The following is a 23,604-nucleotide window of genomic DNA, read 5'->3' as shown; positions in this document are numbered from 1 at the left end:
AATTAATGCCTGTCTAGTTGCTAGTTTTTCAGTTTACTCCCGGGCTGCGGCCATCTCCCGTAACCTCCCTGCTGCAGCTGTCTCCCATAAAAGTTGTTTGTTCTGTCTGCCCCTTCTGACCTTCCTGATTGCCCTGGTGCCGTTTGTTCCATCTGCCTTTTCTGACCTGATTATATTGGCACCTCTCACCTGGCCACCCTGAGGACTATGCACTGAGAGCGTTTGACATGGGAACTGCTGTACAGTGCTCCGAGCTTATTAGCGATGCGCGCGTATTTTAGGTTTTAAAAATAGTTTCAGATTTTAAGAGCCTCTTCACCTACATACTAGTAGTTGTCCTTAATCCTCATTTTACGCGAAGGAGACGTTTCTGAGCGGAGCTCCGTTTGGGACTGAGCGGAGAGAGCAGTCAGAGCAGGACATGCCGAGCTTCCTGGGAGTAGGATGGCCCAGGTGTGCTACCCGGTGAGCTGCCTCCTGCTTCACCTTTAGCCCGTCTCCCTCGACTCCCACTGGAGCTCTGAGGACATTGTCGAATTGCACCCACATTCTGAGCACTGAAACTTGCAAATTACTTTAGATATCATTTCTCCCATCCTTGGTTTTACAGGTGAGGAGCGGGCGGTCTAGGTGGGCGGTCTGTTACAGAATTTACCAGGCGACCGAAAAATATGCAGGAATACCGGGAGATACAGGAAAAACCCATTTATTTTCAGATGTTTCACGCGTACTAGTACAGTGACTCAGGGGTCAGTTCCCCAAATCCTGAGTAAGCCAATATGGAGGAAGCTTTCTCTTTATTCCCTTTGGTTTCTTCGTCCCCCAAATATAGATGGGACTTCCGGACCTTTTGTGGGCTTTGCAAAAAGCCCCATGTGTTGGGATGGGGGCCGTGAGACCACACCTAAAGGCCTGGCCTGGTGCCAGCACTGATAACCCCTCTGAGGGTTGTGTAATGTTCATGGTTTATGGCCTCTGTAAAATGGGAGCATTTAGGTAAACCGGTCTTGCAAGACCAGATTGTGGAGAAAGAGGCAGTGACTTAATTATAGGCTATCAAGAATGTACATTATGTTACTGCACAGATTTAGATTGCTAGTCCCCCAAAATGTCTTATTTTCCCCATCAGGTCTGTTAGTCAGCATCTATCCATTGAGCACCTACCCATTGCTGTTTCACCAAAGGGGCGAAGAGTCCCACAGTTGGAAACTCACTCAGACCCTAGGTAGCCAGTAAGGTTCTTTCTGGGCCTGAGGGCTGGGCAGAGGCAGGATTTTAGACAGAGGAAGGAGTACAGAGGTCAGTCCAGCCCTTCCCGGGACTAGAACCAGGCAGATGGACAAACTGTTCCTGAGCGTGCTTCCCACATGGCTCAGTTGTGCAGTGACTGCCACAGGGTCCCCATCAAGGATCAGAACCACCGGAAATACTCCTCTTGCTCACCACCCTCTTCTACAGCCAACGCTGCCCCCTTGGGCAAGCCGTTCCCTGGACTGTTTACAAGGCCCTGGCCACTTCTGGGGCCTCTTTTTCTCCTGAGAGCTCCACGAAGCCAACAGGGCAGGCCCTTGACCCCATGTTAGAGACGTGCTCTGGGCTGCACACACATGTGTGGGAATGCTGGGAGCGCTGCCGTGTTTCAACACAAATGTTATGATCATGCCCTCATACCATTTGCAAAAATCAAATTCTGCGTGGAGAAAGTGATTTTGGACATTGAAGCAGAATTTTTGGACTGGGCAGGATGTCCCGGATTCTTTGTCCGCCGGAGTCGAAGAATGAATCCACGGACAGAAGGTGGTCTAACAAAGGTGGAGATTTATTAAAGAGCAAGTACAGACTCCCACGTAGGAAGGAGAAAGGTCCCACTGAGTTCCTTTTCCCTAAGGCTTATAAAGGCTGTAGATTTTGATGCCTTGATATCCCCTCTGATTGGTTACTATTCCTACTATTCCCTTGGACTGGTTACTACAGTAACTTCTGAGCTCAAAGGTCAACCTCACCCCCACCCCCTTCCTTATTGTTTTCCTATTCCCTTTGGGCTTTCTTCTTCTCCTTCTGGATGAGGGGCTCCTTTCCTTTATTTTGTAAATGTAGACCTTTTGCTTCTCCCAGCTTCCCCTATTCTATGGAAATGTACCTTCTGCTGCTCTGCAGCCCTGTGCTTCTTCCATGGTCCTCTATTTCCAAAATTTCTAAAATTTCCTAAATCTATCTTTTTCACTCCTAAAAATTCCTGTTTCAGACATTTTCTTAGTGTAGGAAGAGACTTCACGGTTTTGGTATTTTGTGTGTTAATAATGAGCAAGGACGCTCTGCAGGTTAATCATGGGGCTGGTGAGCAGATCCAACCTCCTGTATTTTACAACTTTGAAGGGACTAACTCGATTCTTCACATTTCCACACGCGTGGTTTTCTATAATGAAAACACAACGGAAAGGTGATAGCCATCTGTGGAGGATAATTACGAAAATAAACTTCCCTCACAGGAATGTCATTGCCCTTTCCAGTAAGGAGTCTTAGAAATTCAATTGCTCTCTAAGATTTAAATAAATATGAACAATAGCCACAGATTTAACCTAAAACTTATAAAAACCCGCAGGTGCACAGTCTCTCACCTCTCTCCTTTCTTTCTAAGCAGAGGGTAGGAGACCACTTGTTGTTTTCTATTTTCAAAAGTGCCAACAGGCTTCACTCACAGTTTCTCATCAAGTATCAGACGTTGTGGTTTCAAATGGAATTTTAAATACGGCAAGTCAGTATTCAGGGCTTTGAATTTATTTCCATAAACCCCAGTGTGGACTGTGATGTCCTTAGGGTGCGTCTTAGCCTCCCCTCGGCTCCACTCTGGGGCTCAGCGGTGGGCCCTCGAGGAGCCCTCGGGCTTTGGTCAGAGGGTGGGCTCTGGGGTCAGCTTGCCCAGTACAAATCCTCACCCATGTTATTATTTTTAAAGTGGTGGGAATGGAAGCCAAGACAAGGGACACCATTAGTAATACCTTCCCCGCAGAACTGTGAGCATTAGACAAGACCAAGTGGGTGTTGTCTTAATGCTGTGCTTGACCATAGACATGGTAAGAATTAGGAGCTGTGACTATTTCCTGATATCTTATTTCTCCATCCCTATCACATTCCCTCTGAACTCTGCTTTCTGTCGGCCAAGGTATAGCTACCTAATTCCACAAACTAAACGCCCAACAAGAGGGAGCCAAGGTGGGTGGGGGCTTCTCCGCTCTCTCTGCTTGGAGGTTACATGTATTTCTGCCACAGAGATGACTGGTAGGCAAGTTTCTGTCTTTAGTACCAGTAATAGCTAGTGAGTGCTCCTTGGCAGGCACTGTTCTGAATCTATTTGCCGTGTTAATACATTGGATGAGCACACCACCTGAGGAGGTAGACACTGTTATCATGCCGAGGGCATACACGAGGCAACTGTAGTTGGGCCACCCCCATTAACCATACTCCGTTCCTGGCCTCCTATTTCCGTTCATCCCTGTGGGCTGACGTGGCTTTGCTGCCTCCCCTGCAATCACATCAAGAGGCAAAGCCAGTCTTATCGCCCATTACTCTGCCCAGTGGAGGCAATTATTAGCTCCGTTTATTGCTGAGCAAGTAGAGGCCTCTTAAAGAATCAAGCAGTTCCTTGCTTGTTAGATCACCATCACCGGGGGCCATGCTATTACCTCTACTCTGGTATCATCTCTGCCAAGTGCAGCTGCATAGATGTACATGAAGTCCTGGGGCAGGGAAATGATTTTGAAATAGGAAGTACAAGATTTTAATCCAAGTGCTGTTGCGTATTGGCTCTGTGTTCTCCCTTAGGCTCAGTTTCTTTGTGATATGGGGATACTAGTCTACAGCAAGGGGTTATTGTGAATACTGAATGAGCAGAGACTGGCGGAACCTGGCTCATAGCAAGTGCTCATTGAACGGCTACAGTAATGATCATGATATTAGTGTACAGCCACCTTCTGCTGGCGCTTTAATAAACCCATTAGGTTAAAGGCAACTTGATCAAAAGTTGTAAATTTGTTTGCTCTTTTATTCTTCAGGAAATAGGTGCTTCAGCTTTTCATTTATACTTTCAAAATTCATACTTAACTCTTTGAGTTGTATCTTCAGAGTCAAGCATTTTGTATCTTAAGGGATACAAGATCTGCTCCTGAGAGAGGGAGTCGGCATCTGGACACTGGCCACGGACAGGGGACCATTGCACGGTGATGCTCTCTGTATGCAGCTGAATGAGACTCCTGCCTTTCACTCCCCACCACTGCACTAACCCTGGGGGAGCCAGAGACTTCACTACAAGTAGCAGAAGAGACGAGAAACCCAGGAGACTTAGCAACAGCAGCCAACTACATCCGCCCCACCCAACCTGGCCATTCCTCTCCGGAGCTCTGATCTTGGAAGGGCGGGAAGCTCTGACACTAAAGAGCCCAGATATCCCTGGGGGAGTGGGCGGGGCAGAGGACTGAGTCATTGTGACCCCTAGTTCTTGGCGTCGTAGCATCACTAATTTGTGCAAAACCCCTTTCTTGCTTTATTTATCTATGCATTCTCTCCCCCCGCCCCGTTCCACACTTTCATTCTTCCTCTAGAAAACCATTTTAATGGGTTCCACATGTATTTTTTGTTTGCGTATGCCCTGGCAAACTTTGTAGTGTTGTTTCTGTGTGCACATAGTTTCCATGAATGTAAATGGCTCTGTATTAACTCGTTGTTTCGTACTTTTCATTGAGCACTGCTTCGAAGATCTGCCCATGTCACAACGTGGTCTGTTGTTCCTAACTGCTGTTGGAAGCAATGGGTCTGGAGATTTTACACCTAAAAATTGAGACAGTTTGTTAGTACCTAAAAGGGAAACTCTGTGCTCTGTCCCAGATTTCATCCAAGGTGGAGATGAACCTCTGTACAAAGTGTGTTTGAAGGCAGTTGTCTGGGGAAAAAGATCTTGCGTCATTGTACCTCAGCAGGTCCAATTCTTTTAATTAACCAGCTACAAACGTATCCACTGCTCCATCCATGCTGTGTGGGGACAAACAGTATAATAAACAAGAGGCATTGTGAACGGAGGCTATTCTGGGAGCTACAGAAAGTAAGGACATGGGGGTTGAGAGGAAGCAGAGAAAACTTCAACCAGGGACATCAGGAGAAAGAAGAGGGAGGATTGGAGTTGGGACTTCAAAGCATAAACAGGAATAAATAGGGTATTGATAGAGAATGTGAGCAACATAGAAGTAGTTGGAGAAATGACATGAACAAAGTAATATAAGTTAGAAAGTGTAAGTACCGCTGCGAGGAGGCCAGGAGGGAGGCAGCCCCCCCCTTCCTTCCTGACTGTTTTTTGTTTTCTTTTTACCTATTTTTTACCTCAAGCAAAATATTAATTTATCTTACTGTTGACGGTTTGCTTTAAGTAGTCTGTAATCCATAGTGATAATTACACCCTAATAGATTCCTTGTTATTCTCCATCATCAAGATGAGGAAGCAGTGGCGGGTCTGTGTGAGGAAATCCAAGGTGCATGTGCTCCTGTGTGTGGGAGTGAGTGGTCCTGTTTCACATTGTTAAAGTGGCAGTTTTCAGATCTTGCACCCATACCTCGGATCCTCATAGATTCACTTACCCTTTCATTTCATACTAGAGGCCCAGTGCACAAAATTCATGCACGGGTAGGGTCCCTAGGCCCGGCTGGTGATCAGGGCTGATTGGGGCCTTCCTTTCCCAGGGATGCCAGCCAGGGCCTTCCTTCATTCCGTGCTGCCCCCTGGTGGTCAGTGCACGTCATAGCGGGTGGTCGAACTCCCGGTCGGTCGAACTCTCAAGGGGACAATTTGCATATTAGCCTTTTATTATATAGGATATTTTTTAAAAATAAAAAAGAAATACCCAAGACCCTCTAAGCTACGTTGTGGACCACTTAGGCTGTAACAGGTGTGAGGGTCGTCAGAGTGTATATGATGTTGCTGTGTTTTTGCATTTTTTCTTCAACCTGACTTAACAGGACCTTCCCAAGGTGCTTAAACTCCTTACTAGACAGTGAGGCACCACCGTTTGTATTAATGAACTCTAGACTTGAAATGCTCATGTTCGTCCTACTGATCTTGCCTTCCTCCTAAAAGTATTCCTCATGAATCCATTCTCGCCTGAATTTGTCTCTGGTGAAACATCTGTCATCCAGAGCTACGCCTTAGTGTCAGCCTCAATGGTCACGCCATCGAGGAGGGAACCCGTGTCAGTTGTTTGGGGAATTTAATGTTGACAGTATTTGTATGGTGGGAAGGATCTCGAAACTTCAAGTCAACAGTGGGGTCTTGCAATCAACAAGCTAAAATCTAGGTTCCAAAGGGAGAGCATTGGCCTTGCTACAGACGCAGCAGGGATCTCTGTTTTATTCTGTCTCCTTTTTATTTTTCCAGAGCATTTCATCAAGGCCCTGCCAGAGTACCACGTGGTGGCACCCGTGCGAGTAGACGCTCGAGGGCATTTCCTGTCCTATGGCTTGCGCCCTCCCTTCACCAGCAGCAGCAGGAGGAAGAGGGACTTGGAGAGCCCAGAGGACTGGGTGTACTACAGAATTTCCCACGAGGAGGAGGACCTGGTTTTTAACTTGACGGTCAACCAGGAATTTCTTTCCAAAAGCTACATCGTGGAGAGAAGGTATGGGAACCTGTCCCATGTTAAGATGGTGGCTTCCTCCGGCCCCCCCTGCCATCTCCGGGGCACAGTCCTGCAGCGGGGCACCAGAATCGGGACTGCAGCCCTGAGTTCCTGCCATGGACTGGTGAGTGTGTGCCTGGCTCCATCACCTCCCTCCCCTGTCCCCCGACCCCAGGCGCCTTGACCTGCACACCCATGGCCGATGGGTTCACAGATGCGGTCAACACATGTGAATTGAACACTTATGATGTGCATGATCGTGGTCTCTAAATGTGTTAAGGAGAAGGTGCATAAAGTTAAAAGCCAGTAAATCTGGGGGATGGAGAGGAAGGGCCCTGAGTAGCAGGGGAGTCCAGCCTGCAGCCAGGGTTGAGACACTGCTCTCGATTGCTCCCAGGCTGGGAATAGAGCAATGGCACCTTCTCCATTGCACATGGTCCTTGCAGGTCCGGAGAACCACCATGTGGGCATTTTCAGATTCAGATTTTAGACTCATACTAAATTTAGAAGCAAATATTAATTAATGGAATTATGTGGTGGTAGCCAAGACGATGGAACATTTTTAGATTCAAATCATTGAGTGATTTTTTCCAGAAGAACCAGTCCACTGGGATTACTTGGGAGCCTTTCACACACAATTGGAGAATCAATGGATGTTTCTAAAAAAGGCACCAAGACAGAGGATGAGTTGACTATGAGTGGTGGCTACATAATGCAATATACAGATCATGTATCATAGTGATGTACACTCGAAATCTGTATGACCCCATTAACCATGGTCACCCCAATACATTTAATTTAAAAAGTCACCAAGAGCCCAATGAGTTTCTTTCCTTTCTGTGAGGACACAAGCTGGCTGGCGTCAAGTTCATTTGCTCCCGTGCCATAATGCGCCAGGGACCACCTAGGTGGTCCTAGTCAAAGGGTAATGGTTGGGCTGGTGCCTGATTTTTCCTGATCACTTGTCTGGGGTCCCATCTCCACGGTATTCATTAGGCCTTCCATGGAGGGATGACCCACACTTAGACTCACAGGATGGCAGGCATAGGGTAAGCTGGCGCTAAGCCTCCCGCCCTGAGTGGCATCTGGAGGGCTTTCTGAGGAGGGAGGCACTGTCATGTGCAATGGACATCTGCGTCTCATTCCTGTGGCTCAGGCGGGCACAGTGTGTGCTTTGATGTGGTCCTCCTAATGCTAAAGGCTGCGTTCTCGTGGCGTTGTCTCTAATTTGAAGTTCTCTGTTGGAGCAGACTCAGATGGTTGTAAACTGAAGACCCAGAAAGGCCACCCATGACAAGGTGTGGGATGACCATCTCCCTCCACTTAATATCCTCTCACCTGGCTCTGTCCCCAACCCTGGAGGCTGCCTTCAGACTGAGTTAGCCCATGTCCCCAGCTTAGCAGCCCTCCCTCTGTCCAACTCAACCATGTTCATCACCCTTTCCTCCTCAACACCTCTATAGCTTCAAATTACAGAATTTATTTCTTTACAAAAAAATGTTTATTGATTTTTTTTTTTAGAGAAAGAGGAAGGGAAGGAGAGAGAGAGAAACATCGTTTGGCCGCTCCTGTATGTCCCCGACTGGGGATCGAGCCCATAACCCAGGCATGTGCCCTGATTGGGACTTGAACCAGCAACCTTTTGATGCACAGGATGATGCCCAATCCACTGAGCCACACCAGCCAGGGAAGAGTTTATTTCTTTTGCACAGTTTAGTTGATTTGTTCCAGTCTCAGTTCTTTGAAGGAGAATCCGTGTTCTTTAATCAATTAGGCTCAGAAGTCATCCTCAGTGGGAGTTGTGACCTGTGAGGATCTCAGTGGGTGGCTTTGGATTTGCTGCTACCAGGGCCCTACAGGATTTGTTCTAAGTTAGTTTATTCTTAGTATTTCAGTTTAGGTTTTTGTGCTTGGAGGATAGTTAAAAGGTTAGACTTCACACTTTTGTGGGATACAGGATTGGGGTTTAGACTCCTTATGGGCCCCCACCCCTTTCACCAAGGGCTCGGTTTAGGTACCCACCACCCAGATTGTATATCTGAGTCTGGAAAAAACATTTGTAGTTTCTGTTCACAGTCAGGGACAGTCTTCTCGCTCATGCTTTATTAAAGTAAAGAGGGTTCTTGGCTCCGTCCTAAACCCAGCCTCAATCAACTCCAGCCCTTGCCGGGCACTCAGTCCTGACCCCTAAGCTGAGTAGCTGGGCCTGGCTCTCTCCAGGACATGCAGCCTCAGCTCCCACCCACCTCTCCTTTCCCTTCCCTCCTGGCATTCTGAGGCTTCCTTTCTTGTTTTGGGCTTGACTGTGGATTACAGTATTGAAAGACGTTATCATTTTTAGTGTGTGTTTATTTTCAGTTAAATATTTTATTTGAAGTAGTTGTAGATTCATATGCAGATGCCAGAATTAAAAGCAAGTGATCCCAGGGACCCTTTGCCCACCTCCCCGACCCCCAATGTAACATCTTGCAAAATCACTCTACAATCACCATGCCCACCATTTCCATCACAATCCCTCGTGTTGTCCTTTTATGGTCACACATTTCCTTCCTGCCCCATCCCTCCTCAGGCTTACATTGTATATTTCAGTTCATGTCCATTTGAATTAATTTTTGGAAGGCAGCTATGCTCACCACTATACCACCAACGCAACCTTTGAATTAATTTTTGTATAGGGTGTGAGACTTAAGTAGAGGTTCATTTCCTCCCTCCCTTCCTTCCTTCCTTCCTTCCTTCCTTCCTTCCTTCCTTCCTTCCTTCCTTCCTTCCTTCCTTCCTTCCATGTGCCTGTGGGTATCCAATTGCTCCATTTTTTAAAAAGGCTACCTTCCTTTTGTAGGATTGCTTCTGTACTTGTCAAAAATCAGTTGGACATAGTTTTATGAGTCTGTTTCTGAGTTGTTGTTGTTTTTTTAAATGTGAGGCAAGGACAGTCTAGGTGAGGCTCCTTTCGTAACCACTTCTCCCATGGGGAAGGAAGCCCGGCCTCTCTACTCTCAGCTCGTCTGTGTTTCTGAGTTTTATGTTTTACTCCACCAATAGAATCTTCATTACCATAGCTATACAATTACTCTTAAACTTAGGTAGACTGACTCCTCCCATTTTACTCTTCTTTTTCAAAAACTGTGTTAGTAATGCTAGTTCCTTTGCCTTTCCATATAAATTTTAGAATAATCAGACTACAAAAATCTTACTGGGATTTTGATAGGAATTGCATTATAGGAACTGGGGCGGGGGTGGGGATTGACACTTGCTGTGTTTAATCTTCCAATCCATGAACATAGTAGGTTTCTTCCAGTTCTGCCCATGAGACCTGCGGAGGCTTACTGGTGGAACTGAAAGGTCCATGCAGCGTGGCCCTCCCTCCTTCCCAAGGTGATGACTACATAGCCTCTTAGGGAAAAGTGATAAATCCCACGCAGATGGCATTTCTCTCAGGACATTTCCCAGCAAGCAGTGAGAACCACCACGTGGGCATTTTCAAATTCAGATTTCAGATTCACAGGAAGTACAGGAGCACAAAGAAGTGAATATTAACCAGTGGAATTATGTGCTAGTGGCCAAGATGATGGAAAATTTTTAGATCCAAATTATTAAATGCTTTTGCCAGAAGAACCAATCCACAGGGTTTACTTTGGAGCCTTTCACACATAATTGGACAATTAATGGATGTTTATAAAAAAGGCACCAAATGAGTTTCTTTCCTTTCCGTGAGCACACAAGCTGTCTGGCTTCCAGTTCATTTGCTCACGTGCCATAATTCACCAATGCCCACCTAGGGTGGTCCTAGTCAAAAGGATAAGGATAAAGGATAAGGCAGTGGTTCTCAACCTTCTGGCCCTTTAAATACAGTTCCTCATGTTGTGACCCAACCATAAAATTATTTTCGTTGCTACTTCATAACTGTAATGTTGCTACTGTTATGAATCGTAATGTAAATATCTGATATGCAGGATGGTCTTAGGCGACCCCTGTGAAAGGGTCGGACGACCGCCAAAGGGGTCGCGACCCACAGGTTGAGAACCGCTGGTAAGGGCTGGTGTCTGTCAGTCAGAACCAAGTCCTGGCTCAGGGGGAAAAGGGCCCATAGCCCAATGTGGAGCATCCTTTTTGTAATTTGTCTGCCTAGATGGGGTGCCTTTTAAAACTCATCTGTCTGAGGAGGCACCTTCTAGAACAGTGGTCGGCAAACTCATTAGTCAACAGAGCCAAATATCAACAGTACAATGATTGAAATTTCTTTTGAGAGCCAAATTTTTTAAACTTAAACTATATAGGTAGGTACATTGTTATTAACTTAATTAGGGTACTCCTAAGCTGGCCTTTGCTAAAAACGTCCTCAATCTCATTGAGGTACATTCGCTGAGGTCGACCCCTTCCAACTCTCCCATCCACACTCGTCCTGTATACTTGTTTCGTCTATCTCCTTTCCGAAAACCAACTTCTGCGCATGGGCCATGAAGTTTCAATCTCACTGTACGTGCGTGCCCGCACGTGGTATTTTGTGGAAGAGCCACACTCAAGGGGCCAAAGAGCCGCATGTGGCTCGCGAGCCGTGGTTTGCCGACCACTGCTCTAGAATCTCATCTGTCTCCCTGCATGCTTTCCTGCAATTTGCACAAATGTTTGCTACCACAGTGGCCACGGAGGCCCCTACCTACAGGACCTGGCCTGGCTTTGTGGCCCCGAGAGGACAGTCACACGGGAACGCCAAAATCCATCCCCAGGTTGTTTCCCCAAAGCCTGAGGTATTCAGTTTCTTTTTCTCTTTAAAATTAGAGTTGAGGTACAGTATAGTTTCCGGTGCACAGCCCAGTGATTGGACATTTATATAACTTACAAAGTGGTCATCCCGATAAATCTCAGTGTCACATAGCAGTGTGGAGAGGTGGGCAGAGGTGTGCGTTAGTAACGGATCCTTTCCCCTTGCGCGGCAGCAAGAGGCGACCAGTTCCTTTCCCCAGCTCACCTTTGGGTCAAGGGGAAGAACAAGTGTGTGTCTATTTCCTTAAGCCACGGGGTCTCTGCTTCTGGTCTCCAGGGAACAGCTCCTTGAGCTGAACAAGGGAGGAGGCCTTCTCGAGAAGATGCTTACATGCAGGCTCAGGCCCTAGAAGTATGTGAAGAAGAGAAACCCCACCTCTGCAGTGAAACTTCTCTGCTGAACTGCATCCAACAGCCGAGCTTACGGCAACCCTTGTTTCCTTGGGTAGCCATCTTTCCATCGAACTGAAAGTGTGAATTTTGTCACCAAATGGAAGGTGTGCGCCAAAAAAAGCACTTTAATCTTCCTTCTCTTAGGAGGCAGGACACTATGAAACTTCAGAATAGCTTTCCAGCCTTTAACCAGCAAGCTATCGGTGTTTGCCAGGAGATGCTATTGCAATAATTTTAACTCTTTAAATGGTATCAGGTTCTAATTTGCAAAAATGCAAGATTTAAGTGTCCTCTGTGTTTTGCTGTGTAAATGCTACAAATGAGATTAGTGCCGTCCGATGGCGCCTCTGTGGAGAGGGGTGTATGTCGTTACACCACACGACTGACTCCCTCAGCTCTAAGCATACAATGGTTTCTGCCTCTTGCTCTTGAGCTCCAGCTGCAGCCGGGGGCGTGGCTGAGGAATGATCGCTGGCAGAGCCGGTGGGAAACTTGCCCGGTGGCTTCCAGCCCTCTCCCCATCCCAGGAAACGTGCGTTGAGTTGAGGGAGGCCTGTGTGCCCGGGTTTGTTGTCCCTCACGGGGGTGGGGTGGGGGGAGGGAAAGAAATGCTCTGTGCATCTACTAATGCTGCTCCCCGCCTGAAGAATTCGCCCTGACCCCTGACCCCTGACCTTTGGGATTGCAGGGTAAGACTCATGCTCACTCAGACATGAGAGGAGCGGGGCCTCTGGCCGGGGGGAGGTCGCCCTCCCTGTTACTGCTTTGTGTTCAGGTTCATCAACACAGGGGGTTCCCCCGCCCTCTCCCCGTCTTCTGCTCACTGTTCAGTTCATTGGGTTCATTCTGTGAGTTCCCAGCCTGATGGGTTGGAAGCGAGAGAGAGGACGGAAGAGCCTCTACTTAGAGGAGCAGCGTTACTTTCTTTCTTTTGCTGGGTCTTGAATTAGGGACCTTCCCTGTGTCCTGGGAGGGGCTGGAGAAGGAATGACCCTGGCTGTTGTGGGAGACCAGCGGCCAGTGCTCTGGCTGTGACTGGGCGAATTACTTGGCTTACAGTCCACACCATGCGGCACAGAGATGCCACTGCCTTCGCCTGCATAGCTCTCCCGCAGGCACTTCAGTGTGAATCTCATTTCTGTTTTCATGGCAGACATGGAAGATTAGGTGTCCAGAGTTTTCCATTATAGATGGCTCAATATTTCTCTTGTTTTTTTTGATGCAGCATGAATTGTAGGTCCAGGGAGCTTAAATATCAGCTTTCAGAAAGATCTAGTTGCTTTAAAAAATGTCTCCATTGACTGACAGATTTTAATAAGGACTTTGAGAAGTGAGGAAGCAGGAGGTCTGAGTTTATGCTTCGGTAACTAAAACACTGTTTTGTGTGTGTTTTTTAAAATATATTTTTATTGATTTTTTTACAGAGAGGAAGGGAGAGGGATGGAGAGTCAGAAACATCGATGAGAGAGAAACATCGATCAGCTGCCTCATGCACACCCCCTACTGGGGATGTGCCCACAACCAAAGTACATGCCCTTGACCGGAATCGAACGTGGGACCTTTCAGTCCACAGGCCGACGCTCTATCCACTGAGCCAAACCGGTTATGGCGAAACACTGTTTTACTTGGTTGTTGGAGATGATCTCTGAGTGTGACATGACGGGTTGTTTTTCTTACTGGGATGACACGCTTTGCCTCCTTGATTCTGTGACTGGAGGGGACAGGGTCCTTGCTGCCTAGTGTGAGACCCATGGCCCGGCAGCCTGGGCATCGCCTGGGAGCTTGTTAGAAATGCAAACTCTCAGGTTCTACCCTGACCTGTTCAATCGGAACCTAAGTTTGAACAAGATCCCCAGGTGGTGTGTATGTGCATTAAAATTTGAGAATCGTTGGCCCATCAAACCCAGAGACACTAATTCTATCTGAATACACTGTTTTATGTATTAAATCCCTTTGGCAAACATGGAACGCCTAATGACGCTCAGAAACAGTACTGGGGGTGGTGTGCTGTTCTAATCAATGTGGGTGCCAGGCTAGACGAGGAAGCTTAGGTGACATGATTCAGAAAAAGACTGAGGAGATCCACGGGATCTGGGAGCCAAAGAAGGCAGGTTAGAGTGGCCAGGTGTGCCCCTTGGTCTTCACTGCTCTCTGTCCTCTGCAGTCTTTTGCTATGTTAGAATTACCAGGACAACTTCCGGCTGTCCTCAGGCTCATTCCTTCTCATCTTGGGTGAGTGCGCTAAGCAACACTGTCTTGTTTCAGTGTCTTCATCCAAGCGCTTGAGAAGAGACGGGCTTTCTGGGCCCCCGGGAGGCTGGCACAGACATTGTGTAGACTTTCATTGCTACTCCCCAGGGGACGGAGCCTTGTGGATGCTACGTTTGGGTTAAGAATGAGGAGACCTTGATGTTTACGAATTTTTCCTTCAGAGATTGCAAGTGTGGAGTTTTCCCAGGTGTTGATGGAAGTCCAGGTATAAAAGGGCGATGGCAAAGCAAGAAAGGCTTCCTTCTCTGCTCTGTCCCCCGCACAGGGCACCCCGGGACAGGAGACCAGGCCTCTGCTTCTGGGCGGGGCCATCTTACTCCCCTGACCCCTTGTCCTTGACAAATAATTGGGGACTTAGAGAAGGCGCGCTTCTGTTTGTCTTTCCACTTCTTCAGAAACCACTTCTCAGTTAACCCTGCAGTTGTCCTGTCTGCCTTCTTCACTGATTGTACCTGGTCATTTCCTTTTCAAATAGTCCAACATGGAAACATCTGCCTCCAAACACGTTTCAAAGAACCACGACCTCCTGCGATTTCCCAGTGGTGTGTGTTGTGTGATTTTTTATTTCTCTCCTTGAGATAGTTCAGGTGTTCATTTGAAAGGAGTGACTTTTGTACATCAGTGTTTCCCCAGCGGAAATCAATTAAAAAACATATTTAAATAAATAATAAAACGTGGTTCACCTACAACCCCCCGTATGGATTAACAGGGAGAGCACACTTGGAATTTGGGGTAAGCAGCTCACACTAGTGTTACCAGGCTCCCTTCTGACTGGTCCTCACTAGACCAGGTATTATCAGCAACTCCTGTGTGTAGGCAAGGGGACTGAAGCTCACATCAGTTAGGTGACCTACCAAAGGCCACACATCGAGAGGAGACTGAAAAAGTTTACTTCCGGTTCCTGTGGTCTCAATCTCAATGTTGTTGGGCCATTTTTCAAATCACAGAAGTGTCAAGTTTGACAAGACCTGTTTTAGAAGCTTCACTTTCTGATGAGGGACCTGCCATCAAGGGAGGTTGGACTGGGAGTTGAAGTAGCACCTCCGATTAATGTCAGAGTCGCGATGTTCAAGTCCAGTTGTTTTTCAGTCAGAAGAGGGAGTTACTATAACCTGCTTGTTGTTTCCCAGTGTTTGGTCAATTGTCTGGTCCAGGGACACATTTCTCTCAGGATCGGACCTTCCTTATTTGAAGATAAGCTCTTCCTTTTCTTACTTCCTCCTGCACACTCTGTCCCTTCCTCCCTTCCCAGCCCTCTCCCCCATCTTCCTTTCTTTCTTTCTCCCTCTTACCTCTCCCCTGCTACTTCTATTTCTCTAACCTCTTTATCTTCTAAGATTCTTAGTCTGCTTTTAGCTTTCTTTTCCTTTACTTGCCTTGTCTTCTAATACTATCATTTTCGATTTAAAATCTTTTTTTTTTAAATCCTCTGACCCCATTGAGTCTGGCTGATGGGCTCTAAGAAACTATATAATTGGCATGATTTCTGTTTAGTCCTTTAAACTCTTGAAAGATTGCTTCATATTTTCTAAATTTGTGTAGCTTTTGCTCATCATGAAAGTCTAGACACCCATGTGAGTCTCCATGAGGTGTTGGGGGATTTTCCATGTAAGCATTTCTGTGGGGGATGTTGTGGAGAGTAATTAAAATGCAATGTCATTTCTTATGACAGTTCTCCATTTTAAAAATGTGAGAGATGTTAAGCTGAACCACAGATCCTAATTTAGCTGTGACATTTAAAAAAAAAAAGATGTTTTTATTGATTTCAGAGAGGAAGGGAGAGGGAAAGAGAGATAGAAACATCAATGATGAGAATCATTGATCGGCTGCCTCCTGAACGCCCCCTACTGGGGATGGAGCCCACAACCTGGGCATGTACCCTGACTGGGAATCTAACCATGACCTTCTGGTTCATAGGTTGATGCTCAACCACTGAGCCACACTGGTGTTGTGACATTTTAATGTTCTTAGTTAATTACAGTTTTTGTATTGAACTCTCTATTGTGTACAATTTTTAAACTTCTTAAAAGTAAGTTTTCTAAAAGGCAAGCCTTGCTCAGTAGGAAATCTGTTTCCCTGGAGAAAAGTTGCAAGTGAGGTTTCTCTCAGTAATTAATTCTCAGCAGTGCTCTGCTTGTAGGAAGTGGTCACTGAGGAATGCTGTGATTGAATGCAGATGTTCGCTGCCCTTGACCTCTCTCCTGATTGCCTTATTATCAAATCCACACACGCCTCTAAGCTTCTTTCTCAAAATAATCATGCCCTCCAAGAAGCACCGAGCAGAAAAGTTAGTGCAGATGCTGGGAAGGGAGCAGGAAGCGCTTTACCCAAGCTCAGGAACCCCATTCCCCTGGAAACAAAGGCGTTCCCTCCCCTACAGGCACAGGTTCCTACAGAAATGGATGCTTTCCAAGAAGTTTTTGTTGGACCGATGTGGTCAATTGTCGAAAGGAATCTGTTTATTTGTGTGGGTGTGGTGAGCAGAGCTCTGATGATGACTTTCTTATAATGTGTATTTGGCTGAATGCAACGGAAATGTGACCTCCCCTCCCCTGTCCACTGCCACATCGAGGTCCGTCATAGTCCTGTTGCTTTTGTCTCCAAAGCATAGTTCAAGTCCTTCTCTCCTCCCCTTGTCCACTCTCCCCACAGTCCAAGTGCCCCCATCTCTTACCTGGTCTCATTCCTGGTTCCCTTGCCTCTGTGGTTCATTCTACACAGAAAGCCAGGTTGACCTGACAAGAACATAAACTGGGACTTGTCTGTGCACTAAGCCCACCCAGTGGTTACCCATCATTGTTAGGGCGGATCCAGACTGCTGCAGGGGCCGGCACCACCTCTGCTGCAGGCTCTGGTTTTCCTGTTCTTCCCGCTGGTCCTCAGGCTTCAGCCACGCTGCCTGCTTTGGATGTATTTGGTTGCTGCTGTTTTGGGGGCAGAACGTTCTTAAGTTCATCTGGTTCCTTCTGGTGCTTCCATTTCTGCTTAGTTATCACCTCCTCTGAGAGTCAGCTGAGCACCCCATGTCATGGGCCACCCCATTCATTCACTCGACTTTCTCACTTGGGAGAATGCTGTGAGATAGTTTAACGTAGTGAGGATGTGGACTTCAAGAAAGCAAAAAGCAAACCAGGAATATTTATATTTGTACTGAGCTTCTGTAGCACGTATTTGGGTCTCTGCACAAACTGCCTAAGTAGATAGATAGATAGATAGATAGATAGATAGATAGATAATGGTTGGATATTATCTTTTATTTGATTACTAGAGGCCTGGTGCACGAAATTCATGCACATGTAGGGTGCCTAGGCCTGGCCAGTGATCACGGCCAATCTGGGCCCCCAGCTTGCACCCACCTTGGCTGGCCTGGGGCCTGTGGGCTGGGGGCAGCTCCTATGTTGAGTGTCTGACCCCTGGTGGTCAGTGCACATCATAGCGACTGGTCGTTCCACCAGTCATTCTTTTGGTTGATTTGCATATTAGGCTTTTATTATATAGGATAAATTTTATCCAGGTGGGGGCAAAATCTCACACTACTCTGTATTTTCCAATCCTGAGAATGTTGCACATATTTCATTTCTCCAAGCCTCGGTTATCTTAAGTCCAAAATGGGGAAAGTTAGTGTAAGGACCACAGATCATGCTTGACAATTCCTTACCTGGGACCGTGGTTTCTTAGTAAAAGAACTAATTTGGGGGCAGGCTGCATGGTCTTCTCTCATGATTCAGTGAATACTCACTGTGGGCCCCACGCGGATGTAGTAGACTAGCCATGGTGCTTTGTGGAACTTCCGGTCCCGAGAGCTCACGAATGGGGCTCTGGTGGCAGGCTGGGCTCCGGTCCTGGCTCGGCCACTTATTAACTGTGCAGCCTTGGACAAGTCGCTTCTCTGAGTCTCATTTGTAAAAAATAGAATAGACTTCGTAGGTCGTCCTGAGAGTGAAAGGGAGAGAATTTGAAACATGTTCAGCAGCGTTCATGAGTGGTGGAAGGTGCTGAAGGAGGGTGACTTGTCTTTATATTCCATCGCTATTACTGTGGCAGGTGTTGCTACAAGGTCAGGTGATTTTTCTGCTTTTTTTTCTTGGCTCTCTTCCCCCCAAGTGCCACCAGGGACTTAACTGTTTCCAAGAATGAATCCTGTCATCTTGAGTATCAGTAAGCCTCCCAGCCTTTTATTGTGACCTAAATATGTATTTTTATGCAGGCATTTGAAAGAAGAATTCCTGGCCAACAGCAGCATATGTGTATGGAGAGTGGGAACATGGTGTTTTAATCCTCCAGGGAAATGGTGACATCGGTCCTGAATTTCTGTTTGCCCAGGGAATTGGGGTGAACCGTGTGTGTGTGTGTGTGTGTGTGTGTGTGTGTGTGTGTGTGTGCTCGCGCGCGCGCGCAGGGGGGGTTAAGAGGGGTTGATGTGGTGGATGGGCTTTATCCTTCGGATTCCTCCGTGGGGTTTTGTGGAGAGGGGCAGGGCCCCGGCCCTCTGGAATGCAAGCCGAGCGAGGAGTCAGTCATTCCCTGACACATACCTGGCAGTTGGCTCTGTGTTAAGTATGCGGCTTTGCAGGAAAGTCTTTCTATGTTTCCTCAAAAATGCAAAGAACTTGTTTTAAAAATAACCTTTATTGTTTTTTCTAAATATAAAAGTAACAAATATTACTGTAGAATATTTGAAACATTTATACAAACACTAAAGAGAGAAATGAAACTCTCCCCTCAGTCCACCACTTTTGAGCCTAAGTCCAATGAAGTCCATTTGTGCAGCGATTTATGAAGTGAAAAGCAAGCAGTACTCTGTGATCTGAAGTGCACTTGGAACTTATTGGAACAAAGTTATTTTTTTAACACAAATTTTATTTCTGCTCCTTCCCCATCACACCCCCACTGTAGTTATTCATCGTTAGCATCTCACACTAATATCCATGTACCTTCAAAAATTGATGGGGCACATCTTTTATTCATGGTGAGTTTTGTAAAAAATACGTTTTTATTTATTTGAGAGAGAGAGACGAAGGGGGAGAAAGAGAGAGAGAGAGAGAGAGAGAGAGAGAGAGAGAGAGAGAGAGAGAGCTATTAGTCACCCCATCCAGCCTGCAACCCGGGCATGTGCTCTGACCAGGAATCGAACCAGTGACCTTTCAGTGCACAGGATGATGCCCAACCCACTGGGCCACATTGGCCAAGCCCATGGTGATGGTTTCTCAATAGCTATTGTATTCTGGAAGATCTACTGGAGAGTCACAAGTGTGTTCCTGGGAGCTGTGCTAATAAGAGGACTATATTGACTGAATTATAAAAAAGGAAGAAGAAAACTTGCCCAGCCTGACTGGTTTGGCTCAGTGGATAGAGCGTCAGCCTGCGAACTCAAGGGTCCCGGGTTCGATTCCGGTCAAGGGCATGTACCTTGGTTGCAGGCACATCCCCAGTGGGGAGTGTGCAGGAGGCAGCTGATCGATGTTTCTCTCTCATCGATGTTTCTAACTCTCTATCCCTCTCCCTTCCTCTCTGTAAAAAATCAATAAAATATATTTAAAAAAAAAAAAAAAGAAAACTTGCCCAAAGGATGGGGAAATAAGCAAGTGGCCTTTCCCCTTCACACTTTTCAGTCTCATCTCTGCCTCCAACAGATGTCTCCGGTGCATGTATGAGAGTCAGAAGGAGCGAGCCTTCTATTTATACTGATATAAATGGAGGCAAGGCATGGGCATAGTTAAAGATAGGGAAGCACAGCACTTTTGTTAGCCATCATTTTAAATAAGCAAACTTGTATCATTGTCCCCAAATCAAAAGGGGGAAAATGCCACCCCCTCCCCCAGTGCTCAGCGGAAATATTGTTTCTGAGCATGTGCCCTACCCAGTGATAGAAACTGTGCATGTCTTGTGTGTTATAAAGTTTTGCATGCGTAACACATTTGCCTGAATGTCAGTTGAGTGGAACTCAATTGAAACAAGAAAAGGAAATTCCATTCTGTTTGAGAAAAATTCCAACGACACTGATTATTTCTGGTTTTCACATTTTAATTTTAGATAGATGTACTGTGCCCATGTCCATAGGCTTCCCCCCCTCACAACATGTTCCTTTATTTATTAAGTAACTAATAGCAAGAGGTACATCTTTGAGAAACGTAGTCAGGTGGAAGCTCCTACAGTGCAAGATGAGGAAACTGAGGCATGGTGAGCTTGCACAATGAGTTAAGGGCACTGCTGAGAACTGGATCAAAGATCCCCTTTCCCACTTAATTATTCCATCTAGCAGCCTCCATGCCCTTCGACCACGTCCCGTGTTTTGCCTTCAGAAAGCAAACTAGGGCCCTAACCGGTTTGGCTCAGTGGATAGAGCGTCGGCCTGCGGACTCAAGGGTCCCAGGTTCAATTCCAGTCAAGGGCATGTACCTTGATTATGGGCACATCCCCAGTAGGAGGTGCGTAGGAGGCAGCTGATCAATGTTTCTCTTTCATCCATGTTTCTAACTCTCTATCCCTCTCCCTTCCTCTCTGTAAAAAAATCAATAAAATATATATTAAAAAAATAAAAAGTATATTTAAAAAAAAGAAAGAAAGCAAACTGGGGCTACTGTTTTCCTCTTCTTCCACTTGAACTTTGCAGATAATGTCAGCGACAGGTCACAAATGGCAGTGTTGGTGGCCACCCGAGCTCTGAATCTGAGCCCACAGAGCACGCGGCGTTCTCCAGAAGGGGAGGAGCCATCTTGGTACCAGCTGCCCCTCAGGGATGCTGTCTCCTTGTTTTATCCTTCTGGGCAGGACCCTCCCTGGGAGTCAGGAGGTATACAAGAGGGCCTGCCACTTCTCGCTTTTGCAGGGGCCTTGGCCCTGGGGCGGGGCTGGGGGAGTCTCTGCCACCCGGAGTTTTCATCTTGTAGAGCTAGGCATTTGCCATGGCACTATCTTTTGTTTCCTGTGATAGGAATTGTGAAAAGTAGCCAGAATAAAAAGGGGACCAGGAAGGAGTCAGCTCAGTATGCACCCATCATCCTGTCACTGATGAATCAGGACAGCAAACATGCATCGCGCTACCTCCCATGTGTTTGGGGGAGTGAGACGGCATCTAAGATGAGGGATGGAAACAGGGCCCTTTGGTTGGAACCAATGATGCGCCTCTTGCTACTAGTTAAGATGCAGTAAGTCCAGCAGCTATTTGCCTTCAGCTGCTAGACGGCCGTGTGGGCTAATTCGTGGAGCATCTTCCCCAGGAGAGCTTGACTTCAGGTCGCCGTTTGTTTGTGCTGGGCTGGTCATCGCCGTTATTTAGGAGGCAGCGTAACGGAGTGTTTGGTGATGGATTCTGGGGCCGGAGTACACGGGTTGGCTTCCCGGTTCTGTCCCCTTCTCAGAGTTTGACTTTGGACAAGATATTCAATCTCTATCTATATGCCTCAACATAGGTGGATTTAACCGTCGCTATTTTAAAGAGTGCAGATTCGATGAGTTAATACCTATGTGCTTAAAAGAGTGTCTGGAACAAAGTAAATATTATTTATTGTTTCTCCCATTGTTATTGCAATTCCCCCCATTCTGATTCTGGGCGTGCCCCCTCTGAACTGTGCGTGCGTGTGTGCGTGTGCATGGATGTGTACCTCACACGGCAGGAGTCTGCAGCACAGTCACGGCAGAAGTCACTTTGAAAAGGAAATTACACCAGGAACCAAAGGCATCAAATCAGCAACAGCCTGCAGTTAGCATGGGCTTCCTTTGCAGAAGCTGATGAAAAGGCAGAATTCTTTAACAAGTGGCTTTAAAGTTGTTAGAACCACCCCAACCCCAGACCTTTTTTTCTGTTCTCTATGAACCAGCTGCTTTCTTTGGGGGGAGTAGGGGAGGGTGGCCTGTCCATTTCCTGATTATCTTCTCTTTGGAAAATAAATATGATCATGTCACTGGGCCGGTCTTATGCAAAGTGCGATAGAGCTCAGGTCTGCACTCCAGTTGTCCTCGTCCGTTCTTCCCGTCACCCTTTCCCTCTAACCTCCCAGGGGAGCAGCTGCACGGTGGCTCCCAGGAGCCCTGGTTGGGCTGTTTCACTCAGGTCTGCCCTTCCTCACAGATCCCTCATCTTCACCCAAAGTGTCCCACTCTTTCTGCTCTTCGAAGCCTAAAGCCTCATTCCAGATAGGATGACCGGGAATGGCTGCCTCCTCTTCCTCGTGATGCCTGTTTGCGCCCAGGGACCCCGGCCTCCCTCCCAGTCTGGGCTGTCTCACCTGCAGAGGTCAGGGTGCAGGATGGCACCGTTTCACTGAGTCAGAGGTGTAGGCTGACCAAGGAGTGACGGAGGGGCTCTCTGAACACCACTGTGGAGCCTGGAGGCAGGCTGTTGCCCTCCCTCGACGGGTCTAGGCTTCCCAGCACTGGTGCCAGGTGGGTTCCCCAGTGAGGAGAGCCTGGGTTCTTCTGAGAACAGAGGAAGCTGGTTGGCATTAGAGTGGGGCTGGAAAGGGCCGTTCTTAAGGGAGGCTTTGTACTTGGTGACCATAGCTGCTTAGGTCAGTGGCATCTGCTCACAGCTGTCTAGAGGAATTGTTTCCAGGGAATGAGGTCAAGGGAACAGAGAGGCCCTGGGAGGAATTAGTTATTAAGATCCATAGGGGTCAAAGGGTGGCCCAAAGGCCAGGGGTCAGATCCTCCTTCCGTTCAGTTCTTGGGAAGTCACTTCCAGGTGGAATGAAAAGTTGGGGGCAGCCCTGGCTGGTTTGGCTCAGTGGACAGATTGTCGGCCTGCAGACTGAAGGGTCCCAAGTTTTATTCTGGTCAGGGCACAGGCCCGGGTTGCGGGCTCCATCCCCAATGTGGGGTGTGCAGGAGGTAGCCGATCAATGATTCTCTCTTATCACCGATGTTTCTATCTCTCCCTTCCTCTCTGAAATCAATAAAAATATATATTAATGAAAGTTGGGGGGAGCAGATATAGCAGAAAGTTAGTTGAGTGCTGCCTTGGAAAGGTGGGGAGGGAAGGTCCTGGCTGCATGAGAAGAGAGGAGGAATGGACAACTTTCCCCAGACCCTCAGGGAGGGCAGTGAGTGTAAAGTATCCAATGAAAGATGTATCTGGCCAAGGCAGCTCAGGACGCCCGGTCTCTGAGCCCAAGTCCTGCAGAGGCCCGAGAGCTTCCCTCTTACGTTCGGGGGCGCGAGTGTAGAGAGGCACAGCTCGGGGGGGGGGGGGCAGTGCTCTTAGTGGGCTCCTCTCCATCACTGGCAGGCTCCAGCCTAGTGCACTGTGCCGTGGGTTGATCTCATTGGGCCTCATCAGGTTTGTGAAGAAAAGGGTTTTAAGATGGAATGACAGGTGCTAGAATGGAACACGTTCAGAACAGCATGGGTAATGCCAGCTGCTGATGTCACCAGGGCTGACGTGGTGTATGTCAGCCTGACCCTTTCTCTGCTGTCACCACCCCCGAGGGAAAAGGAGCCCAAGTTTCCAGTAGAAGCTGCTGAGAGATTAGTCATTATAACAGATGGGCCCAGAGGATGTCAGGACCGTCTCGCTGAG

The 23,604-nt window shown here is 47.3% G+C and overlaps 1 protein-coding gene and 1 non-coding gene across 2 annotated transcripts in view; one reads left to right on the top strand and one right to left on the bottom strand.

Annotated features, from left to right (window-relative positions):
• The first annotated feature begins 3,272 nt into the window (after nucleotides 1-3,272).
• The window catches only part of ADAMTS12 (ADAM metallopeptidase with thrombospondin type 1 motif 12), a 188,530-nt gene continuing 168,198 nt past the window's right edge, over nucleotides 3,273-23,604 (top strand). Inside the window, exons 1-2 of the mRNA XM_006090160.3 lie at nucleotides 3,273-3,279; nucleotides 6,419-6,783. Coding sequence (XP_006090222.2) covers nucleotides 3,273-3,279; nucleotides 6,419-6,783 — 372 coding nt within the window. The remainder of the gene's footprint in view (nucleotides 3,280-6,418; nucleotides 6,784-23,604) is intronic.
• Nucleotides 9,574-9,680, bottom strand: LOC111826333. Its single transcript, XR_002829653.1, has one exon.

This window comes from Myotis lucifugus, unplaced genomic scaffold (genome assembly GCF_000147115.1).
Source record: "Myotis lucifugus unplaced genomic scaffold, Myoluc2.0 scaffold_68, whole genome shotgun sequence".
In the NCBI taxonomy this organism is placed as follows: Eukaryota; Metazoa; Chordata; class Mammalia; order Chiroptera; family Vespertilionidae; genus Myotis; species Myotis lucifugus.
This window is presented reverse-complemented; position numbering and strand designations above follow the sequence as displayed.